Source organism: Xenopus laevis, chromosome 2S (genome assembly GCF_017654675.1).
Source record: "Xenopus laevis strain J_2021 chromosome 2S, Xenopus_laevis_v10.1, whole genome shotgun sequence".
Classification (NCBI taxonomy): Eukaryota; Metazoa; Chordata; class Amphibia; order Anura; family Pipidae; genus Xenopus; species Xenopus laevis.
The window spans coordinates 101564702-101585645 of NC_054374.1; the positions used below are offsets into that span (position 1 = coordinate 101564702).

At 38.1% G+C, this 20944-nt stretch overlaps 2 protein-coding genes across 7 annotated transcripts in view; one reads left to right on the plus strand and one right to left on the minus strand.

The window, feature by feature from the left end:
- The first annotated feature begins 2670 nt into the window (after positions 1-2670).
- Positions 2671-7592, plus strand: rpl31.S (ribosomal protein L31 S homeolog). Of its 3 annotated transcripts, none has more exons than XM_018248172.2 (5): positions 2671-2717; positions 3414-3524; positions 4599-4724; positions 5737-5849; positions 7524-7592. In XM_018248172.2, exons 2-5 carry the CDS (start codon positions 3418-3420, stop codon positions 7553-7555), a joined length of 378 nt encoding a protein of 125 aa, XP_018103661.1. In that variant the 5' UTR covers positions 2671-2717; positions 3414-3417; the 3' UTR covers positions 7556-7592.
- Positions 7593-14285: 6693 nt separating this feature from the next.
- LOC108709702 (TBC1 domain family member 8) overlaps positions 14286-20944 on the minus strand; it is a 45159-nt gene continuing 38500 nt past the window's right edge. For all 4 annotated transcript variants that reach the window (XM_018249762.2, XM_018249767.2, XM_018249763.2 and 1 more), the window contains exons 16-21: positions 20871-20939; positions 20451-20691; positions 19898-19963; positions 17221-17310; positions 16242-16342; positions 14286-15209 (exon numbers count right to left, since the gene is read on the minus strand). In XM_018249762.2, coding sequence (XP_018105251.1) covers positions 14778-15209; positions 16242-16342; positions 17221-17310; positions 19898-19963; positions 20451-20691; positions 20871-20939 — 999 coding nt within the window. In that variant the 3' untranslated portion in view covers positions 14286-14777. The remainder of the gene's footprint in view (positions 15210-16241; positions 16343-17220; positions 17311-19897; positions 19964-20450; positions 20692-20870; positions 20940-20944) is intronic.

Here is a 20944-nt window from a genome sequence, read left to right on the forward strand (position 1 = left end):
AAATGGTAATTTTCACCTATCTGCAAATATGATTGTAAAAATTCCATAGGCATGACAGAAAATAGGTGAGTTTTATGGTAAACTCTAATCTCACATTTTAATAAATGTGCCCTTAATTGTCTAGTTTGGTGTGACAAGGTCCAGTTATACTACACCAATATACAGATAAACATGATATATAGTACATAAACTTAGCTGTTAAAATATAGTCTATAATTTACTACGACCTATTATCCGCAGGTATGCAGCAGGAGAAATTCCCAGCAATACTCCTGTTTGTAATAGAGGATTAGTGGATCACTATCAGAAGATTGAAATCTCACACCAAATGTGCAAATCACCTAGAAAATTACTACAAAGTCCTGCATAGATGGTATCTTACTCCAGAAAAACGTACTCAGATCTACACAGAAACATCCATACTATGCTGGAGGGACTGTAATAATAAACGATTAATGCTACACATCTGGTGGAGCTGTAAGAAACTAAGCAATCTTTGGGACTCATTGGTATAGTCCCAGATTTGGGGTATAAGATGACTGAGGAGATCCTCACCCCTATATTCATTGCAGCTAAGAGAATAATAGCCAGATCTTGGAAACAAAAGGAAGCCCCAACATACAATCGACTATTAGCAGAAATCAACTTTAATATAAAATATGAAAAAGCAGCACTGAGGGCCATAAACCATCCACTGAAAACCACAATTGGAAACAATGGACCCAGTTCTATGATCATAGAAATCAAAAATAAATTAATTACTTTAAATTAATTACAAAGGTTTGTAAACTTTATATAAGGCACCCAATTTAGTACACACATCATTTTGACATCCTTTTGACCAAATTAGAACTGGTTTATAACGATGTTTGATAACCAGTTAGATTATTCCCCCTTTCTCCCTAGGGCTTAGCTGAACAATGGCACCCGCTCATTATACAGTAACCAGGGGAGACACCATATCTATATATGATACAAAAATGGTATATATATATATATATATATATATATTTGTAATCTTAAATGAATACTGTCATGGGAAAAAATGTTAATATTTCAAAATGCATCAGTTAATAGAGCTGCTCCAGCAGAATTCAGCACTGAAATCCTTTTCTCAAAAGAGCAAATAGATTTTTTTATAGTTCATTTTGAAATGGGGCTAGACATTGGAAGGTAACCAGATAGCAGCTCTCTAACACAAGATAACAGCTGCCTGGTAGATATAAGAACAGCACTCAGTGGTAAAATCCAGGTCCCACTGCAACACATTCGGTTACATTAAACAGGAGAAACAACAGCCTGCCAGAAAGCAGTTCCATCCTAAAGTGCTGGCTCTTTCTGAAAGCACATGACCAGGCAAAATGACCTGAGATTGCTATTGACAAATTGGCTCTTACAGGAAATTCCAGAACATAGTCAAATGGTAAATATGAAAAGAAGCTACTTGTAACACAAAACAAATAAAGTAAACAGGAATAGATTAACATCAGTGAAGGACATGGGGGAGAATTAAACTGCCATCCCTCCCCTGATATACCCCGTCCCCCACTGGCTGCTTTGAAAAACTGTACTTGGGCAATTTAGTACCTGTGTAAATTGCATGTAAAGTTCCTGTGCCACAATCAATCTTTACAATTTCCATAAGTCAATGAAAACTGATTTTATGTCATTTATTGCATCAATAATCCAGGAAGAGAAACAGTAATCATTCCCTTTAACTATAAACTGACAGTGGCTAAATATAACAGATGGCACTGATGAAAAAAATGTATGTAATATAAAAAAGATATCTCATCTGCCCATACATACATATGTGACACAGCTTTTGTGTGTAGGGTCCGGCCAGGTACATGACCTTGCATACACAGGGCTTTTTAGAGGGGGGCACCAGTCTTCCTGTTGGCAGGCCCTAATGCTCACAGGCACCAGGATGCACAAATGGATGCGCAAGCTGACTCTACTGAAGAGAGGGGACTGGACTCTACTGAAGAGATCGGACTGGATATGGGGTAGGCAGGCAGCATGGAAGGTACATGCCTGGCGCCCCTCCAGCTTTGCGCCCTAGGCACGTGCCTACTCTGCCTACCCCTAGTTCCGGCCCTGCTGGCCAATATTTTACCGCTGTATAATAATGGTTGATCCCAATGTTATTAATAGGGAAAAAAGTTAAATAGATAGGAAGGCTTGTATTTTTTTCCAGAAAAGGTGGCAACCCTATGTGCCATATAGTACATTCATGATTTCCTCTTCTCTGCCCATCTTAAATCAGGGTAAGACATACCCAGACAAACGAAAAAAACACTTAAAAACCAAATGACTCAGAATCCAGGCAACATATTTATTACTTTATGATAAAGACGATTTATTAAAACGCTGATATTCCCTGCAATGGGAAACAATTCTAGTTTCAAACAATCGACGCATGTACTGCACTCAGTATTGAGATACTGGTGAAAAACGTCTTCCCCTACACCACATAAACTAACTTGCGTTAACGTTTCGACAATACAGTACGCAATAAAAGCTTCATCATATATATACGCTAACTCTATACAGCCCAAAAAGCGTCGCGTAACTATAGCAACCCCTTTTCCGCGTACGCTACGCAGAACGTAATGGACGTCACAACATCGACCCGGAAACGCATTCGCCACGTTCGGGTTTACTTCACTCCCACGATCCTTTTCTACTTCCTTTCTGCCATAGTCCCTGTTTGAGTGAGTATCGGCTGGTGTTACTGCTCTGTTTTTATCTATTACCATCCTCGCTCTGTCTTCTTCGGAAACCTTCAGTCTGTCCAGGGCTTGTGTGTGGGACTCGAGGCCTCATATCGGTGTCATTATTTAAGGCCAAATAGTAAATAGGTCGCACTTTTTTTTATTTTACCCGGGAGCAGTAGGCCGCGATAAAGATGTTACCGATACATAAGGCGTTACATTAAGAGGCCAACTAAGCCCATCTTGTTACAGTTCCAATAATCCACTCCGGCCATGCCGGGACTATATTTCATGTTATTGTTTAGCGCGAGGGCTGATTAGAAATCCAGGACTGGATCATTGACACCCTAGTGACATGGGTTATGTCTCTTACATGAATGTTTTGGAGAATGCTTACTGTACTGTGTATTTTGCTGGCTGCTGCATAAAATGAACCCAAAATGGATTGTTAAAGGATTATTCTAGCAGCAGTTCCCATTCAGTAGTAAAATAAGTACATCATTCTCCTTGTTAAAGTGCATTCTCTACAAGATGTTTAGATTTAGGCTCCTGTTCATTAAAACACCTACTTTTTCTACCCTGAATCCAGTAGAATCTCCTATTTGCAGCCATCTCCTGCTTCCCTGGCTCTAGAATGCAGAACCTACATTTCAGGTGTCACTTTTGTCACACGTCTTGTCGTTTTCCTCTTTTTAGAGAGATGGCGCCAGCTAAGAAGGGTGGTGAGAAGAAAAAGGGCCGCTCTGCCATCAATGAGGTGGTTACTAGGGAATACACCATCAATATCCACAAAAGGATCCATGGAATGTGAGTGTTCGTCGTTTCCTATTAAAACAAATTGTGCATGGGTATAGTGGCTCACAACTCTGGCCTTGAGTGTTAAAGGAACAGTAACATCAACAAATAAAAGTTTTAAAGTAATAAAAATATAATAGTGCTGCACTGGTAATACTGCTGTGTTTACGTCAGAAATACTTCTATTATTGTTTATATAAATAAGCTGCTGTGTAGCAATTGGAGGAGAAAAGGCTCAGGTTACAGAAAACACTGTAGAACATAACGGTGTTAGCTGTTATCCATTATTTAACCTGTGCCATATAGCCTTTTTCAATTTCCACCATTGCTACACAGCAGCTTGTTTATATGAACTATAGTATTACCAAATGCAATATCACATACAGTACCACATCTCTCACCCACTTCATTCTGATCTTGCTCACACCTTGTGTATTATTTCCTTCCCTTTAGATTCTAAGCTCTTTTTGCACAGGACCTTCCTCACCTTTTGTCCCCGTATTGGTTGTGATGTATGTTGGTATGTTCTATGTATGTAATTCATTTGATTTAGTTGTGTAAACACATTTACTTTACAGTGCTGCACAATATGTTGGCACTATATAATACATGTTAATACAAATAGTAGTGTTTCTGAAGCAAACTGTGCCAGTGCAGGGCAACGGTAAATTGTATTTTTATTACTTTAAAACACTTATTTTTGGTGTTGCCGTTCGTTTGGCAGCGTTGTGTTTACATTGACTACAGTGATTTAAGGGTTATTCCATATGTGTCGCATACATTTTTTTAAAGGTTTGTTAGCTTACTAGATCCCTTATAGCATGTAAATAATATATTATTCAATCGATTAAACATTATTGTCTAGCATGGTTTTTTCATGCCAATTTTTATTTTTATTTTTTTAAGAATCCTTCACCATGAAATATATTAACATTAGCTGTAACTGTGTTTCACTTTTACTTCTTAGCATCTTAACCTAAATAAAATATTAATGCTTTTGGATTGTTGTGAGTTGGGCACTTTGACATTTTTGTTTTCTGCTTTATATTAATACAAAAATAATAAACTTTTTTTTTTCTTTGTTAGTGGCTTCAAAAAGCGTGCTCCTAGGGCCCTTAAAGAGATCAGGAAGTTTGCAGTAAAAGAAATGCGTACTCCTGATGTTCGTATTGATACCAGACTGAACAAAGCTGTATGGGCCAAGGGTATCAGGTAAGGCTTGATAAGACAGCTTTATATATGAAAAGGTGGTTTCCAAGATAAAGGCTTGTGCACACAACTTACTTGTAGCAACCCGTGCTCCACAGTCCTTCTTGTCCAATATAGCCCAGGAAAGAAAAGTAAAACACTGAATTTTCTGTGGGCTATCTTCCTATATTTATTTTAAAGCAGAAAACAAAGGTTGTTTTTCATGATAGAACACCCCAACACATTACATTTTATATCACTTCAAATGTATTGAGGAGAAAACTAGGAAACTTGCTGCAGTTTGAGTAGAGGCACATTTTCATGTCTTTATTAACGTGCAGCCACTGTACAGATGTGATCTATTTCTAATCCTCACTGCTATGATACCATGCATCAAGTTGCTGCTTAGGAAGAGATGCAGCCAGGTAATACTGCTGAAAAGAATCCTAGGCAAAATAATCTATGCATACTGTGAAGTACACACCGTATCCTCTTAAAAATTACACGATCACAACCACAAAAATGCACAAACAGTAGAAGTGGAAAAACCAAAGGCAGGCATCTACAGCTAGAGGCCAGAGCCAGTCCAATATATAGAGACTACACACAATGCATAACCCTTAAATTGGGAGTTTGATTTGATCAGGAAAATATCATAGTATTGTCTGTGTAGTACTAACCAAAGCCCAGACACGGATACCACATGTTCTGTGAGCCATAAATAAAGCTTTCACATTTTCCATAAGAGAGAGAACAGTCCCGAACAAAGTAAAAAAGAGGGAAAAAAACAGTAAGTTATTATATATTTATCAGTCAGATGTGACAAGAGCAGGAGGGACTGGACACAATTTCCGCCACTTGTATCTCAAACACTAAGGGCTTCATCCCTTGGACTCTGATACAAGCATGCTACCCTGAGCATCCATTATATGTGTGTGCAGACTTGACTGTTTTCTTTTGATATTTAAGGTTCCTTTGCTTTAATACATTCAACATTTCCTATGTGTAACTCTTGACAACCTGTTTTATTGTCTAGAAATGTTCCTTATCGCATACGTGTACGTTTGTCAAGGAAACGCAATGAAGATGAAGATTCTCCTAACAAACTTTACACACTGGTAACATATGTACCTGTCACAAACTACAAAGGTACTTTACTCTTCATTTTATAGGCTTCTGGCTTGCATAAGAGCTTTTTCTCTCTATAAACAGTTTGTTTAGGAAACTCAAACCACAAATGCGGTTTTCACTTTAACCCCCATATGTAATAAAAAGCACAGTTTGCCCAGGTGCAGTAACCCATGGCAACCAATATGTTTTTTGGTTTTTTTTTTTACCAGTTGACTGGTAAAGTTTGCTTGATAATCTGTGGCTGTGTGACTAGTAAAGATTGTGCCTCTTTTTTATTGTCTTATCCACTTAAAACAGGGGTGCCCAAACTTTTTGCAACAAGGGCCGGATTTGGTGAGGTGAAAATGTGTGGGGCCGACCATTCAGCCCGACATTCTTTGAACCATTAACATTAAATTACAAGAATCACGTAGCCATAGCAGTAATATTTGGGCACATTAGTCAAATGATCTGCCACTTGGTCTATACAGCTGCCTGTGTGCTGAAGGTGTCAGCAATAAACACGTACTAGAACTGGTACGTCAGTATGTCTTTTGACACCTTCAGCCCTAAAGAAGTATGCGAAAACAGCGCGTCTCTATGTGCCAGTACGTGTCTATTGCTAACACCTTCAGCACACAGGCAGCAGTATAGACCAAGTGGCAGATCATTTTACTAATGTGCCTTAATATTACTGCTATGGGATTCCTGATCACACTGTGCTGGGGGGCCACATTATTATTAATTTCATGATGGAGGCTGAGGGCCGGTGTAAATTTAGAAACGGGCCGCACTTTGTACATGCCTGATTTAAAATGTAGTATTTCCAAGCAATCTGACATGGGCAGCACATTTCCCATTCAATTTAAGTTTTGCTTTTCAAATAAAGGCATATAAAATGTCTTTGTGCCATTGTTTTCAAGATCAGTGCCATAGATATTCATGTATTGTCCTTGCATCTATTTCAGGGACATAAGCATACAACAGGTTATTGATACCAGCCATGTAAACTCCGAATGTAACAGTGTGTATGTGGAGTAATAGTTTCCTTCTATATGATGTGTTAATGGAAAATACTGTAATTCAAGGTTGTCTTAGTTGTGGGTATTGTATTTTATAATTGGCCCTTTACAGAGTTGGGAATTTGCATTGGTCCTTTTTAGGGTGACCAGATCATATTTGAATAACAAATAGCTATTTTTTTTCTTGCACTAAATGGCAGTCACGTTAAACTCAGTTTGTGTGAGCAGCCCTCTGTATAATGAGCTGCTACTTATCTCTGCTTAACATGCTGCAGCTGTGGGAATGAAGGACTTTAAGATAAAGGCTCTTATATTGAATGCTCTTTTGGGCAGTCCCTTTTTACCTCTTGTATCAGTTATTGGCTGCTTTTATGTAAATCTGTATGTTCAATTTATACACCCATTGTACAACTGCAGAAAATATGTTGGGGCTTTATAAATGTGTTGATTATTCAAACTGTTTCCTTTTAAATTTGAACTTCGTTTTATCCTCATTTATTTATATAGTGCTAGCAAATTACACAGCACTTTACATTTTTTCATAAAAAAACAAAGGATCTTAGTATAATGTAATATTCAGAGAGCCCAACTTACATGAGCTTATAATAAAAAGGGTTATTTCCATTCTATTTCTGATGCTAGTTCTGATGTTGCATTTGTTACTAATAAGGATTTTCTGTTTGTTTTTCAGGCCTACAAACTGTCAACGTTGATGAAAACTAAATGGCGTTTCATTGTTAAAATAAAAAAGTAAAACTGATGAATCCATCTTTAGTAATTTCTTTTATTTAGAAATCCAGATTATCTGACATGGGCACTGGGCACAAAAGCAGCATTATCATGGTTTAACATCCCTTATCTCATGCACACTTTCATTTACGATTACTTACTGTGATGTTATGTATGTGTACAAAGTATTCATACCTTGTATATTAGGCTTGTGCACAACATTCTGTGTATATAATATAACGATTGTTATAGTATTAACTGTGTTCGATCAAATATTGGTGCGTTTAAAAGGCTGTTTTCCCTTTTTTTTTTTTTTTTAGTGTAGTTCACACAAAATATTAAAGGAGAACCAAACCTTTTTTAACGCCTACACCCCTACCCTACTTAGACTCCCCCCCCCCCCCAGTCTAGGTGTAAACTTTGGTAATTAACCATAACGCTTTACTTGCCTCTCTTTCGGTTATGGGCGCCATCTTCAGCTCTTCTGTAAGCAAGCGCCGTATCGGCACATGCGCAGTTGGAGCAGTCTTCCGGTTTTTGACAGAGCATGCGCCGAAAGTCACAAATTGCAGAAGCCCCGGAAGAACTGAAGATTACCGAAGAGCTGGAAGATGGCGGCCGTGAGCTCCGCTGTGCTGAATCTGCAGAGCATTAAAGGGCATGTAAAGGCAAAAAAATTAAATCCCATTTTTACTTTCTTTAATGAAAAAGAAACCTATCTCCAATATACTTTAATTAAAAAATGTGTACCGTTTTTATGCGAAAACTGACTATGCAGTGAAATTCTCCCTTCATTTACTGCTGTGGATAGGAATTGTCAGGTCCCTAACTGCTGAGCAGGGAAACAATCATACTTATGAACAGCAGGGGGAGTCCCCGCCTTACTTCCCAGCCATGCAGAACTCAAGCAGCTTTGTATACGATGATCCCTAAGCAGCCCAGACCACACTGAGCATGTGCACCGTCTTGGTCTTGCAAATATGTTTAACAAAGTAACAAGATGGTGACCCCCTGTAGCCAACTTTGAAAGCAAATTGTTTGATTAGGCTTGTGGTGCAGTAAGTTCATGTTTATATTTAGTATACAAAATACAGCATTCCTAGCCTTATTCTATTTTAGACTTTACATGCCCTTTAAGTAAAGAGTTGGGGTTAACTACCGAAGTTTACACCTAGGCTGGGGGGGTCTATGTAGGGCAGGGGGGTAGGGGTTTTTAAGAGAAAAGGTTTGGTTCTCCTTTAAACAACACTATTGTAGTTCAAGCCCAATTACAACTGCCACATCATTCTTTAAACAGTTGGCTGGGAGGTGGCTTTCAGTGTACAGAACAGGTTGTTGGATGTCAAACAGCTGTGTTTAGTCAGAGATGAGTTCTTCTATGTACTTCTATTTGTATAGTCCACCTAAAACTGATGGGAGGGATGGTTTTACAAAACCAAATGTAATCTAGCACCACATTGCTGTATTATGACTTTATAACATGTAAGACCCATTGAAGAAATAGGCAGTGCTAACAAGAGTATTTGAAAATCGTAGGGGCTATGCTGAAATATCTGCTCCACCATGCTAGGGATATTGGCTTAATTGTCAAGAAGCTAATTACTGTGTCTTTAGATTATTACAGTCCAACCCCCCCATTTTAAAGGAAAAGCAGGTCAGTTTAAGTACACATGGCCACCATCTGGAGTCAATAGGCCCCACACTACAAGGGGGCCCAATTATTAATCCACTGGGCTCCTGCATGGAGGGCCCTGCTGAATAATGTCCCAGTGGGGAAACTGACTTGCATGCATGACAACACCTCTGATCTATGCCAGGGGTACCCTGGTATGTTGATAGACATGCTTGTGTATTATCCCAATCTTTCTAAACTTATATCGTAATTCAGGGTGCACTACAATTACAAGTTGTGTGAACGGAAAACAATGCTCAATTTTACTTCCATTATAGGGAATAATGTGCCCCTATTGTAAAATATAAGCAGTTTTATAAAAGCAGGAGGCTAAGGCAGTGTTTTTATACAGTGTGGAATTCCAAGGTAAATTCTATATTTAACAAGGGGTACATGATTAAAATGCACAAGTTTCAGTGAGTCATGTGATAAATTACATCACTAACCACAGATTCAAAGGATATCATTTCCAGGATATTCACGGCTCGTGTATCACAAATATATATTTAGTTGATACCATAATCACAACACCTTTGGAGATTGCTTTGTTATTTAATTCCTAGCTCCCAGTATGGGTCCTCAAATTATCCACTGGAGGAGATGCATAGTTGTCATTGGCTCTGGGGCTCTTCCAAGTCGGCCACTCATTGCCTAGGGGTGGGGGGAACAAGTAATAAATGCTGAGATCCTTTTATCTACAGCTGGTTAAATTTGACACCAAGGCAGGGGTCCCCAACCTTTTATACCCCTGAGCACATTCAAATGTAAATAGAGTTGGGGGGGGCAACACAAGCATGAAAAATGTTCCCAGGAGTACCAAATAAGGTCTGTGATTGGCTATTGGGTAGCCCCTATATGGACTGACCGCCTACAAGAAGCTCTGGCAGTACATCTGGTTTGTTTTTGTTTTTTTTGTTGTTTTTTTTAAAATGTTTTTATTGTTTTCCACGTTAAACAAACAGGAATTTCAACAAAAGATCAAAGCAGAACAATGAGGCACACCAATACAACTTGTAGCAAAAATGCCTAATAGGAAAATGAAGAGTAAATATGATTGGTGAAGCCATCTAAAATCTAATCATATAACCAAGCAACCAAACCACCAAACAACGCTCAGCGAATGTTACTAAATTTTAAAATATACCAGCATAAAGCAACGGCTGTAAACAAAGAAAATATATAAACATATCCATTGAACCAGCAAAGATTAGCTTATAAATGTAACAAACCCAATGTGCGTGCTTTGAAACTAGAGTCAATTTGATCCCAGAATAATGACCAAGTTTCAGTAAATGACTGTTTGAGATGTGGTTCTGCTGATTTAATCCTTATTGCTTCTTGCCAGCAGAGTTGGTTTAGGAGAGACAGAATGTCTGCCAGTGAAGGAATGGACTCGGACAGCCAATTTAAAAACAGAAGTTTCTTAGTAGCAGCTGTAAACAACAAAAGTAGACTTAACAATGGGTCTCTCAGGGAATTCGGTTGTTCCTTTAGTCCAGGTCCTGGGGAATCCAAATGTAGGAGTGCAAATTTAGGGTTAAGTTTAATGTTAAGCTTTAGTTTTAGAATCAAAAACTTTTCCAAGGATGACCATAACTTGCACACTTTTGGACAACACCATAAGTAGTGAAATAGGTCCACATCTAGTTGGGTACATTTCGGACAGAAAGTCTGAGAACCCACACCTAAGCACTTTTTATATGGTTTCCCATAGCCCAAGTGAACCAATTTAAAATATTGTAGTCTCCAGTTTTCGGACACAAAGTGCTTGTTATATTTACTAATGGAATTTAAGAGATGGGAAGGAGTAATTGCAGATTGTAAGTAACCAGACCATTTTTCAGCCACTTTCTTTAGTGGATGGGGTTGCCTGTTTCCTGGAGACCAAAATATTTGAGAAATGAGATCTATGTTCATTAAATCAGGATTTTCAAGAATAACATTCATTGACCTTGTGAGCCAATATTTCTGAAGAACATAAGATTCCTTATTTTGGGCTCCAACTAAACCGCTCTTAATAAACATGTACATAGAATGATCACCTGGCTTTAGGTTGTTGTTTCTTCTAAACTCGGGCCATTTTAGTAAGTTACCATTGGCAGGATCTACAACATCTTCCATCAATAAAGGTAGATTGTTTTTCTTATTAGGAAGGAGGGAAGGATAACCCATTTTAGAATTTCTCCACAGGAGCTGTAGGGGCATAAAGGGGGTCTGCATGTGATTTAGATTGTGACTTGAAAACAAGAGTTTCCAGGTGGACAGCGAGTCTCTGAATAAGGGATTTGTTTTAAAAGTAACGGGCACCTCTTTCCACTTTGTGTGAGCAACTGTCAAGATGTTAAGGTTATTTTCATGAAATATTTCGAGTTCCGGGTTAGTAAATCTTTTACCTCCATATATCCACTCGATAAGATATCTAGTGATTGAAGCTAGGTTGAAGGCCCTAAAATCTGGAACTTTCAACCCCCCTTGTTCGCTAGGACATCGTAGTTTTGAAAGAGCAATTTTAGGTTTCTTAGTCCCCCAGATAAGACTGTTCAAGGATGAATCCATTTTTTTTATATCTGTGTGTTTCAACAGAAGTTGCAAATTTACCAGTGGGTAGATTAGTTTAGGGAAAATTAGCATCTTAAAAATAGCGCTATCTTCCCTTTTAAATTCAAGGGAGCATTTACCCATTTATTGCAAAGAGAAAGCACCTAGCAGGAGTGAAATTCAGAGTATAGAGCTTCCCCAAATCTGAAGGAATTGCGAGCCCTAGGTAAGTTAAATGGGACTTGGGGCGTTTAATGTTTAATTTTCGTAGCAGGGATCCTGAAATATTTACATTAATGTTCATAAGTTCTGATTTATTGGCATTAATTTTATATCCTGAAAAGGATCCAAACTCTTGGAGTAAGTTGAAGATTTCCCCCAGTGAGTCATTGGCGTTTTGAGTAATCAATAACAGGTCATCAGCAAAAGCAAGAGATTTCAAATGGACTTTGTTGATTTTAATACCTTGAAAAGAAATCATGTTATTTAACGCTCTAATCAATGGCTCTAGAGAGATATTGCAAAGTAATGGGGAACATCTGGTTTTTATGCAACCAAAACTTGCCTGGATATCAAAAATAAGCCGCTGCTTTGAGACCACTGAGAGCAACATGTTGATTATGAGACACTGGTTGGGGACTACTGCTCTAAGGGGGTATAGTCATCAAAGTGTGAAGTTAGAGATCACCACAGTCAGAGTGGAATTCCACCAATTCAATCATTTCTATGGGATTTTTAAGAGTATTTATCAATGTGCGAAAGTTCATCCGTTGATAAATAAGCCTTTCAAAATCCCATAGAAATTAATAGGGTGGCAGAATTTTACTCAAGAGGACTGGCGATCTCTAGCTTCACTCTTTGATATGTACCCCAAGACTATCACACAGGTATTCTGTCTGCGGAAAAACACAGGCCGAGAATTAGCCCCTACACTTGGCATCGGCCTTCCTCTTGAATACACATTAGTCTTGACTATGCAATCATATGTCCAGCTGGGCCAAAATTGCAGCAATGACACTGTAGAAGATACCACAGGATGCTCACAACATTAAAGAGATACGGACACCAGAAATCAAATGTATCATAACATGCTATTTATGATATTGCCATAAAAGTATGTTTCTGATGCTTTTTCCTGATCCCTCATGTTCCTCTATCAGGGGGCTGCAAAATTTGTGCAGTAGTAGTCTGTTTGCTTTAGGAACTGACCACTGAGAAGGGACAGTCCGGTTACTTCAAGTAACAATTACTTAACAAAAGCAAACCTATCCATGAAAAGCAATCAACATTACCTACAGATAATTTAAAAAGTATCACTTTAAAAATCACAAGAAGCAATGTGCAGTTAGCAGATGAAAAATAATGTGTATGAATGTATAAATTAAGGCTGCTTCAGCTGTACATTTTTACAGGCCCTAAAATACTAGGAAAGTAAATGGCTCTATAGTTTGTCACAATTTCATTGACATCATGCCATCTCATTCTTTTTATATCTGTAATGGAAATAGTCAGGCATTTGTGTTTCTCTTTTTATTTAATTTCCCCACTTTTACGTTCCGTGGTGTTTCCTTGCATATTCACTTCCAGCCATAAGTCATTTCCAGAATAGATAAGGAAGCTTTGGCGCTCAGATTGATGTAAGGGAATTATGAGTGCAAAGAAAGTTCCCTATGCTGCTTATAAATCAGTGGAACTCTCTGTAATACCCAATCTTGCTCAGGGCAAGAGAAAGAACAGAAAAAGCGGCTGATAACAAAGGAAACCATAAAAACATATTTATTGAAAAATGCACGGACCAAGAAGAAAAGCACAACATAGAAATCCCAATGCAAATCAAATATAATAAAAGTTTCAATTTCCAGCATTGAAACATGTTAATTAGTAGTGCAAAGAAAAGAACTTATACATTACAAAACAGAGGACATTCAATGGGACCTCAGGGTGGCTTTGGAACATATTCCTACAGTAAGAAAGTTTGGCATGCCAGTACTCGTGGGAACGTCTCACAAACCAGCCGGCGTCCTGCCTAGGAAGGCTCCTTTAAAATGCACCACAAAAAGACAGGGAAGTAACAGATTATCCAGTGTGCTTTGGTTATTCACAGAGTAGAGGAAGCTGGAATCATCCTTATCCTCATTCCCGACCAATGTATAATGCAAGAAACAAAATACGGGAATTGTATGTGACAGTTCATCATGCATGAAACAACTGCTCAAGTTTCAGAACATTGTAAAGCTTTTCTAACCAGAGACTAATGACGTCACCCATGTTAAAGGAACGGTAACACCAAAAAATGAAAGTCTTAAAGTAATGAAACTATAAAATACTGTTGAGCTGACTGATAAACCTGGTGTGTTTATATAAACAAGCTGCTGTGTTGCCATGGTTGCAGCCATTCACTGCTGAAAAAAGGAGAAAAGGCACAGGATACACAGCAGATAAGTTCTGTAGTATACAATGGAATTCTTCAGTTCTTTTCTGTTATCTACTGTGTATCCTGTGCTTGAAGGGCTGGTTACACAGCAGCTTGTTTATAAAAACTATAATTGTGTTTCTGAAGCAAACAACAGTTTTACCTGTGCAGGGCAACAGTACATTATATTGTCATGACTTTAAAACACTTTCATATTTTGGTGTTACTCTACATTGATTTTTAGCACTGTCTGCCATACAGTGTAAGAATACATTCACCAGGATTGCAATACAGTCAGTGCAGCTGCTTGTTTCTATGGTTATCAAGGGCTGCTCATAGCTCACAAAGTAGCTGTTTCTCATTCCAGGTGGATCTGAATTAGGATGATCACCATGGTGTAGCCCTATTTTAAGCTCTGCAATATAAATGCGGGATGATGGCAGCATTAAGATTGGCTTGGCTTTCCCATGCTATAATGTAGCTGTTTCCACAAAGTGTTTGGCTGTGCAGTAAAATGAACATATTTCTTCCATCAGCTGCCACCAAACCCCAAATTAGAGAAAAAGAATGTATTCAGTTATTGATGTAGCTTATTAAGTGTGAAGACTAGAAGGTACAGTCCCTGTGCCATTTGCTTTTAGGCTGTATGGATTTAGTTTTACAGCTTCTAGCTTACACTTAAGGTCCAAAGGCTTCTCAAAAAAGTTCACTAAGGACTGCTCTGTCAACAGAGATGCCAGTATGTGTTCAAAAGAAATCACCCAGTCTGGTTCAGATAATGAGGACGATGGGGATTTGACTGTATTGGAGAACACAGAGTCCTGGTCAGAGGTGGATGCGTTATTGTGTTGGTCAACACTGGGGATTTCTTCTGAAGTGCTCCCTGAGCTGCTGCTGCGTAGCCCGACCTCCCCAATCTGCAAAAGGAGGGTGGTCACTGTGGCAATGGATTGATACAAATCATTCTCCTCTGGATCTTCATGGAAAAGGCTGTACAGAGTTTTGCAGAACTGAATAAACTCTCTCTGAAAAGCAAAGAAAGGCACAGTATATAAAGCATCCCAGAAACTGAAAAAAATTTCAACCATTGGTGTCTGCCAACAGATTTAAATTTCAAGTGTGAAAAGTAGCGAAACATAATGTATATGGGATTTCTTATCTGGAAACCTGATAGCCAAAAGGTTTTGAATTACAGGATAGCCATCACCTATAGAGCCCATTTTAAGAAACTGCTATTTTTTAAATTAATTATTTCCTTTTTCTATCTTGAAGTTACAGTACTTGTTGGTAGCTAAGCTGCATGAAGCTACACTGGGGGCGAAAATCCTATTGGGTTTAATGTTTTCATGGTAATCCAAAAAACGACTCATCTGGAAAACCCCAGGTCTCAAGCATTCTGGAAAATAGATCCCATACATGTTCTATATTTAAAGCTCACACCTCCCTTCATACTACCACCCCTCCCATACTAATGGCTATTAATAAGCAAAATAAGTAAACCTATCTAGATATTTGTATGCCCTAACTGCTAACAATAACAACAATGTATTCTATTAAAAGGTATTGTGCTCACAAAACCTCTCCACTCATTTACAATATATTAGCCATAATAAGTCCAATTTGTTGGAAGACTACTCAAGCCCAGAATCTTTCTTCAGACACCTAGTTTTGTTTAAAGTATAAGATAACCCCTGAGTGCAATTTTAGGCACAGGCCCCTTCTGAATTGCACTAAAAGGACTCCTGGAAATAGCCACATTCCTCCATATCTGGTCTCCAAATGCAGAGCTGTTCAGCAGGATTGGATGACACGAAGTCCAGCTAGTTCATCTAGTGGTCCCCAAACTCAATACACAGCTCTGCCTATTGAAATCAGTTATGGGGGAGCAGGGCTCCTCTGTGAGTTCCTGTGATGCAGTTCATGGATGGGGCCTGTGCAGAGAGGACAGTAACTTAAATGCATTAGGTTTTATCCCCGTGTTAATTCCACACATGAACTCATTTCATTCTTCTATGAGCACTTCATACAAAGCAGTAAAAAAAGTAACACACACATACCTGGGTCATCTTCGGCAGCTCTTTTTCTGCATTCTTATCCTTTTCTTTGGCCAAATCTTTGAGCATTTGTTTTAGCTGTTTTTGATAATCTTTCTTTTCTCCTGGTGTAAAAAAAGAACAGTTTCAAAGCCTCAATTTCAGTTTTAAAATGTTATTAGCAGAGAACTGAGAACATTGGTAAATGTCTGGTAGAAAAAGTCCAATCCTATGGGAATGGGATGCACAGGGATGCCATCCCTTCACTTTTTTATTTCTGTTAAATACTATCCCCTCAGTGGGGATGCAAGAGTTTTGAATCCCGGAACTTTATTTTGCATGCAAATAAAATGAAGAGGTAAAATATAATATAGTTAAATATATAGAGGATAAAAGGAGAGAAGAGATTGTTGGGAGAGGAGTAGAGAAGAGATAGAGTAGGGTTAAACAGATAAAGGAGGTGGCGGCATCAGAGAGGGTTATAGAGAAAAGTAGAGAAAAAGAAAACAGGGGAAACAAAAAGAGAAAATGGAGGTATTAAACAGAAGCAGATTAAGGAAAAGTGAGAGAATGATATGTATTAAATAATTTTGGATAATACAGAATATGATGGGATTAGGCTATGTTATGACACACGATTCACAGGCAAACTACTTTGTTTGCAGAAGCTGAATTGTCAGCCAAGAAAAGCCAAATTCACAATTTTAATTTTGGGGTCCCTATAGGTCACATACTTATGTAAATCTATGCATACTGGGCATCAAATTGTACATTAGAAGGAAATACCAAAATGGCTTTGCTTTAAAGTGGGTGAAACCAGAAAGTATTGGTTTATGAGGCTTATTATAACAATGGGTGTGGTCTATGGTTGTGGGAGGGGCTTGTTTTAGCATGCCACGCTACGCTCACCACGCAGAGCATCCCTCCACTCCAATTCAAGCACTGCCATTAGTTATGCACAGACTTTGTTAAAATCAGGTTATTTTGTCAGATAAACACATACCATTTGCTTTGGAGATCTTCAGAGGTCTAGTTGTTGACAGAAGTGGGCCCTTCAGAGGTGATTGGCAGTCCTGGTCATTCTCTGTGAGAGCTGTTTTTAAATGAGAATAAGAAAGGAACACATCCTTAACTTACTATAAAGTTACCTTGAGTATATTTATTTGCAGGCAATGTATAGCTGGTATTACCCAAACAGAAGTTGCTTCTTGATGTAAGTGATGTTACATGTTGATAGCAACAAAATCTGTATGCTGTGCATTCAAAATGATATTGTGAATGTCCCACAATTAGACAGCGTAATTTGTCTGAGCTTTATTGTGACTCAATACAAGAGTCGTCACACAACGACTGAAGCCCAAAAACACTTCTACAGCATAGATTTCTGACAGCAAAATGTTAGGTAGCCCACTGATATAAATCGTTAAGTTTTATCTCCAGGCTGGTTCTAATCTTTAGAAAAAACAATGCACCAGCCTGGGGAAGTTCTTATAGCAGCACCACGCTGTCATCTTTCTTACCACTCCAAGTCATCCCCCAGCAGACTTGTGCATGCACATTAGCCAATTACAAACAATGCCTGGGAAAGGAAAGAAAGATGTGGCCACAGCGTTGCTCAAGAAACCTGTCTGGATTGTGTTTTTTCTTTCTGAAAAATAATAGTAATTCAATTCAATGAGGGGTGCCTAACATTTTGGCACTGCCAGTAAATACGGGCTTCCTTGTCTTTTAAGGTCAAATTCATTATTTTAAAGTGAATCAGTCACCCAGACACAAACAAACTGTATAAATAAAAGCCCTTTTCAAATTAAACATGAAATCCAATTTCTATTTTTTATTAAAGCATTCATAGCTGTTGTAAACTCATTTATAAATCTCAGCTGTCAATCAAATATTGTCTGCAAGGCAGCCAATTACATTCACTTTCCATTCAGCACTTTGTAGATGTCACTGCTCTCCACACATTCCCCCTCTCTCTTCACCATTTAATTGTGTAGCCAGAGCATGGGGATGGACATCAGGTCCCCCATTCTGGTGCACAAACAAGATTCTGAGATGATGCAAGGCTTGTCTTAATAACAGTGTCCACAAAATGGCTCCTGCCTATTTGCTATAATTATGAATTCCCAGATTGAAGGAAACAAAATTCAAATAATTTATATAGTGTAATTAAAGTTCATTTTTGTGATAAAATAGGATTTTGAATATCTTTTTGGGCGACGGGTCCCTTTAAAGGGGTGCATATCTTAATACTTACAGGAGTCATTCACCCAAAAACGGATCTTTTTTGCATAATGAAAGAAAATGTAATTATAAGAAACTTTTGTTTTTGAAGTTTTTTTTAATTATTTCCCTGATACTTTTACTACTTGCCAGCTTTCAAATGGGGTCCCTGAGAGGGCTGAAAAGCAGGAAGTAGTGTTCTGGCTATTAGGTTACACATCAGTCGCTCCAGCCTTAATACATTACATTTTTGGCTAACTAACTATATTAGAAACATATTTTATTTTGCACATACACTCTATTTACCCTGTTTTTATTTTTACACTGAACTGTTCCTTTAAAAGTTACTTTAAAGGTGAACTAGCCTTTGAAAGTTAACTGTGATAGTTTGTATAAATGTTTGCCATTTCCTACCCTACCCCTTAGATTCCCATTTCAAGTCCCATAACTCATCACTTTATTGTAGTGATGGAGGGTATGTTTTACAATGTGGGATGTTGAGAAACATTTCATTCGGTATCATGGTTTCCTTTATATTTGTGGAGTCGGGTAGGTCTATTTAAAAAAAAAAAAAAATACATTTGTGTTTAATTTTGTAAGTTCTATTGGAAGTGTTTATGCACATGAGAGAGCATGTCCAAAAGGGGGATATGTTTTCCCTTTAAAACGATTTACCAGAAGTCAGATCTTCTTCAATGAACAGCATTGTAACAATTTAGAGCCAGTAGTGTAGAGAACGTAAAGAGACATGCGTTGCCTTTTAATAGAGATTACATTTAATTAAAACCAAATGTCTAATTAATGGTATATTGGAAAGTTGCTTAGAATGATTGTTCCTTAAGTTGTACTGGAACATGGATGTGTTCTACTCTTTAGTTTATATGCATCTTTGTTTCACACAATGTTTTAAAGGACATGTAAACCCCCTCCACAAAAATGTAATCAGCGAACAGGTTTTTTGAAATATTTAGATAACTGTCACTTACACACTTTAAAAGGTTAACCGTAAGGCTGCAGCATCCCCTTAATCACTTAGAAATCGTTTTAACTCCTCTAACCCACTCGGCCCCTTTCCTCAGGAATTTACCTTGGCTATTGACCTGCATTCTGCATTGCATGAACTTTACAGTATACAGGTCTCAATGTTACTGATGATGTGTCAGAGGGAAAATGGCTGCCGAGTAAAACTGCTATTTGTTTTAGGAAAATGTAATGGCACTGGCAAATGGAGGGGGTATGTGCAGTACACATGATGTGGCTTGGGTGGGGAAGATATGCCCAACTTATATACATGGTAGGAAAAAGCCTTTACATGTTCTTTACGGAAAGAAATCAAATATAATCACAATGCTCTAGTGGCAACACTAGGTATAGTCAGTTGGTAATAAAAGGTGATGAAGGGAAAACGACAGCATTTCCTGCATTAGCGGTTTTAGAATACACAACCAAATTCATACCTGGTGGGATATGAAGTCTGTATAAGAGCTTGATTTTTTCATTCATCTCGCCAAAATACATTATATCTGCAAAAGACAAACAGATCAATATGAATGCAGCTACAGAGCTGCATTGTAATTCCCATGGAGTGTGTTTACAGTATATAGCACACACAGCATTTTAAATTAAAAATTCCATTTTAATTTACATACACTCCCATCCAGCCAAATTGTTCCTCCAAAGTTGCTCCAAACATAAATATGGTATTTAAAAAATCATGGTATATGCATTAATGAAACTACATAGGGGTATATTTATCAAAGAGTGAACTTAGAGATCATCACAGTCCTCTAGAGTCAAATTCTGCCACTCTCCATTTATTTCTATGGGATTTTTAATACAGTATTTATCATGGATGACAGTTCATTCTTTGATAAATCTGCCTTTGAAAATCCCATAAAACGAATGGAGAGTGGCAAAATTTCACTCTAGAAGACTGTGGCTATCTCTAACTTCACTCTTTGAAAAAAAACCCCTCCGGCCTTCAACATGCACAATCAATAGCATAATCACCTAAGCAACACGCAAAGGATTTGAACTCAATCAAGCCATCTAAATTCTCATCCAGCAGAAGAAATATCCTTCCTGCCAGAACCTCAGTGTGAGCTTCACACGTCCAAGGGGAACAGAGCCTAAAGAGATTTTTGAACTGCTGGCTGTCAATCTTGTACTGCTGTGCATAAGGCCTGCTTGGGTCGTGGCGTTCAAGTATAGAAGATATTCCTTCCCAGTAACAGCTAATAAAATATGCTCTCTGTAAAGATAAAAGTGAAAAGAATGAAAATGTGCTTTATAGTAAGAAGTGCTTTGCAAATATAATCAAATATCTACATCATTCATAATACATACTGCAGAAGAGGAAAAATATGTCAAACAAGGAAATAACTTGCAACAGTGTTTTACACTATAACCAGACAAATATCAGATACTCACCTTGTACATATCATAAAGGTCTGCTAATTCTTCATGGACAAAGGACACATCAGGAGCAACAACTCTAAGCTAGA

Excerpts from the sequence above, each read along its gene's own strand:
- rpl31.S (XM_018248172.2), top strand. The coding sequence starts at position 3,418 with ATGGCGCCAGCTAAGAAGGGTGGTGAGAAGAAAAAGGGCCGCTCTGCC. Across the intron at positions 3,525-4,598 it reads CACAAAAGGATCCATGGAAT|TGGCTTCAAAAAGCGTGCTC; the intron begins GTGAGTGTTCGT and ends TTTCTTTGTTAG. Across the intron at positions 5,850-7,523 it reads ACCTGTCACAAACTACAAAG|GCCTACAAACTGTCAACGTT; the intron begins GTACTTTACTCT and ends TTTGTTTTTCAG.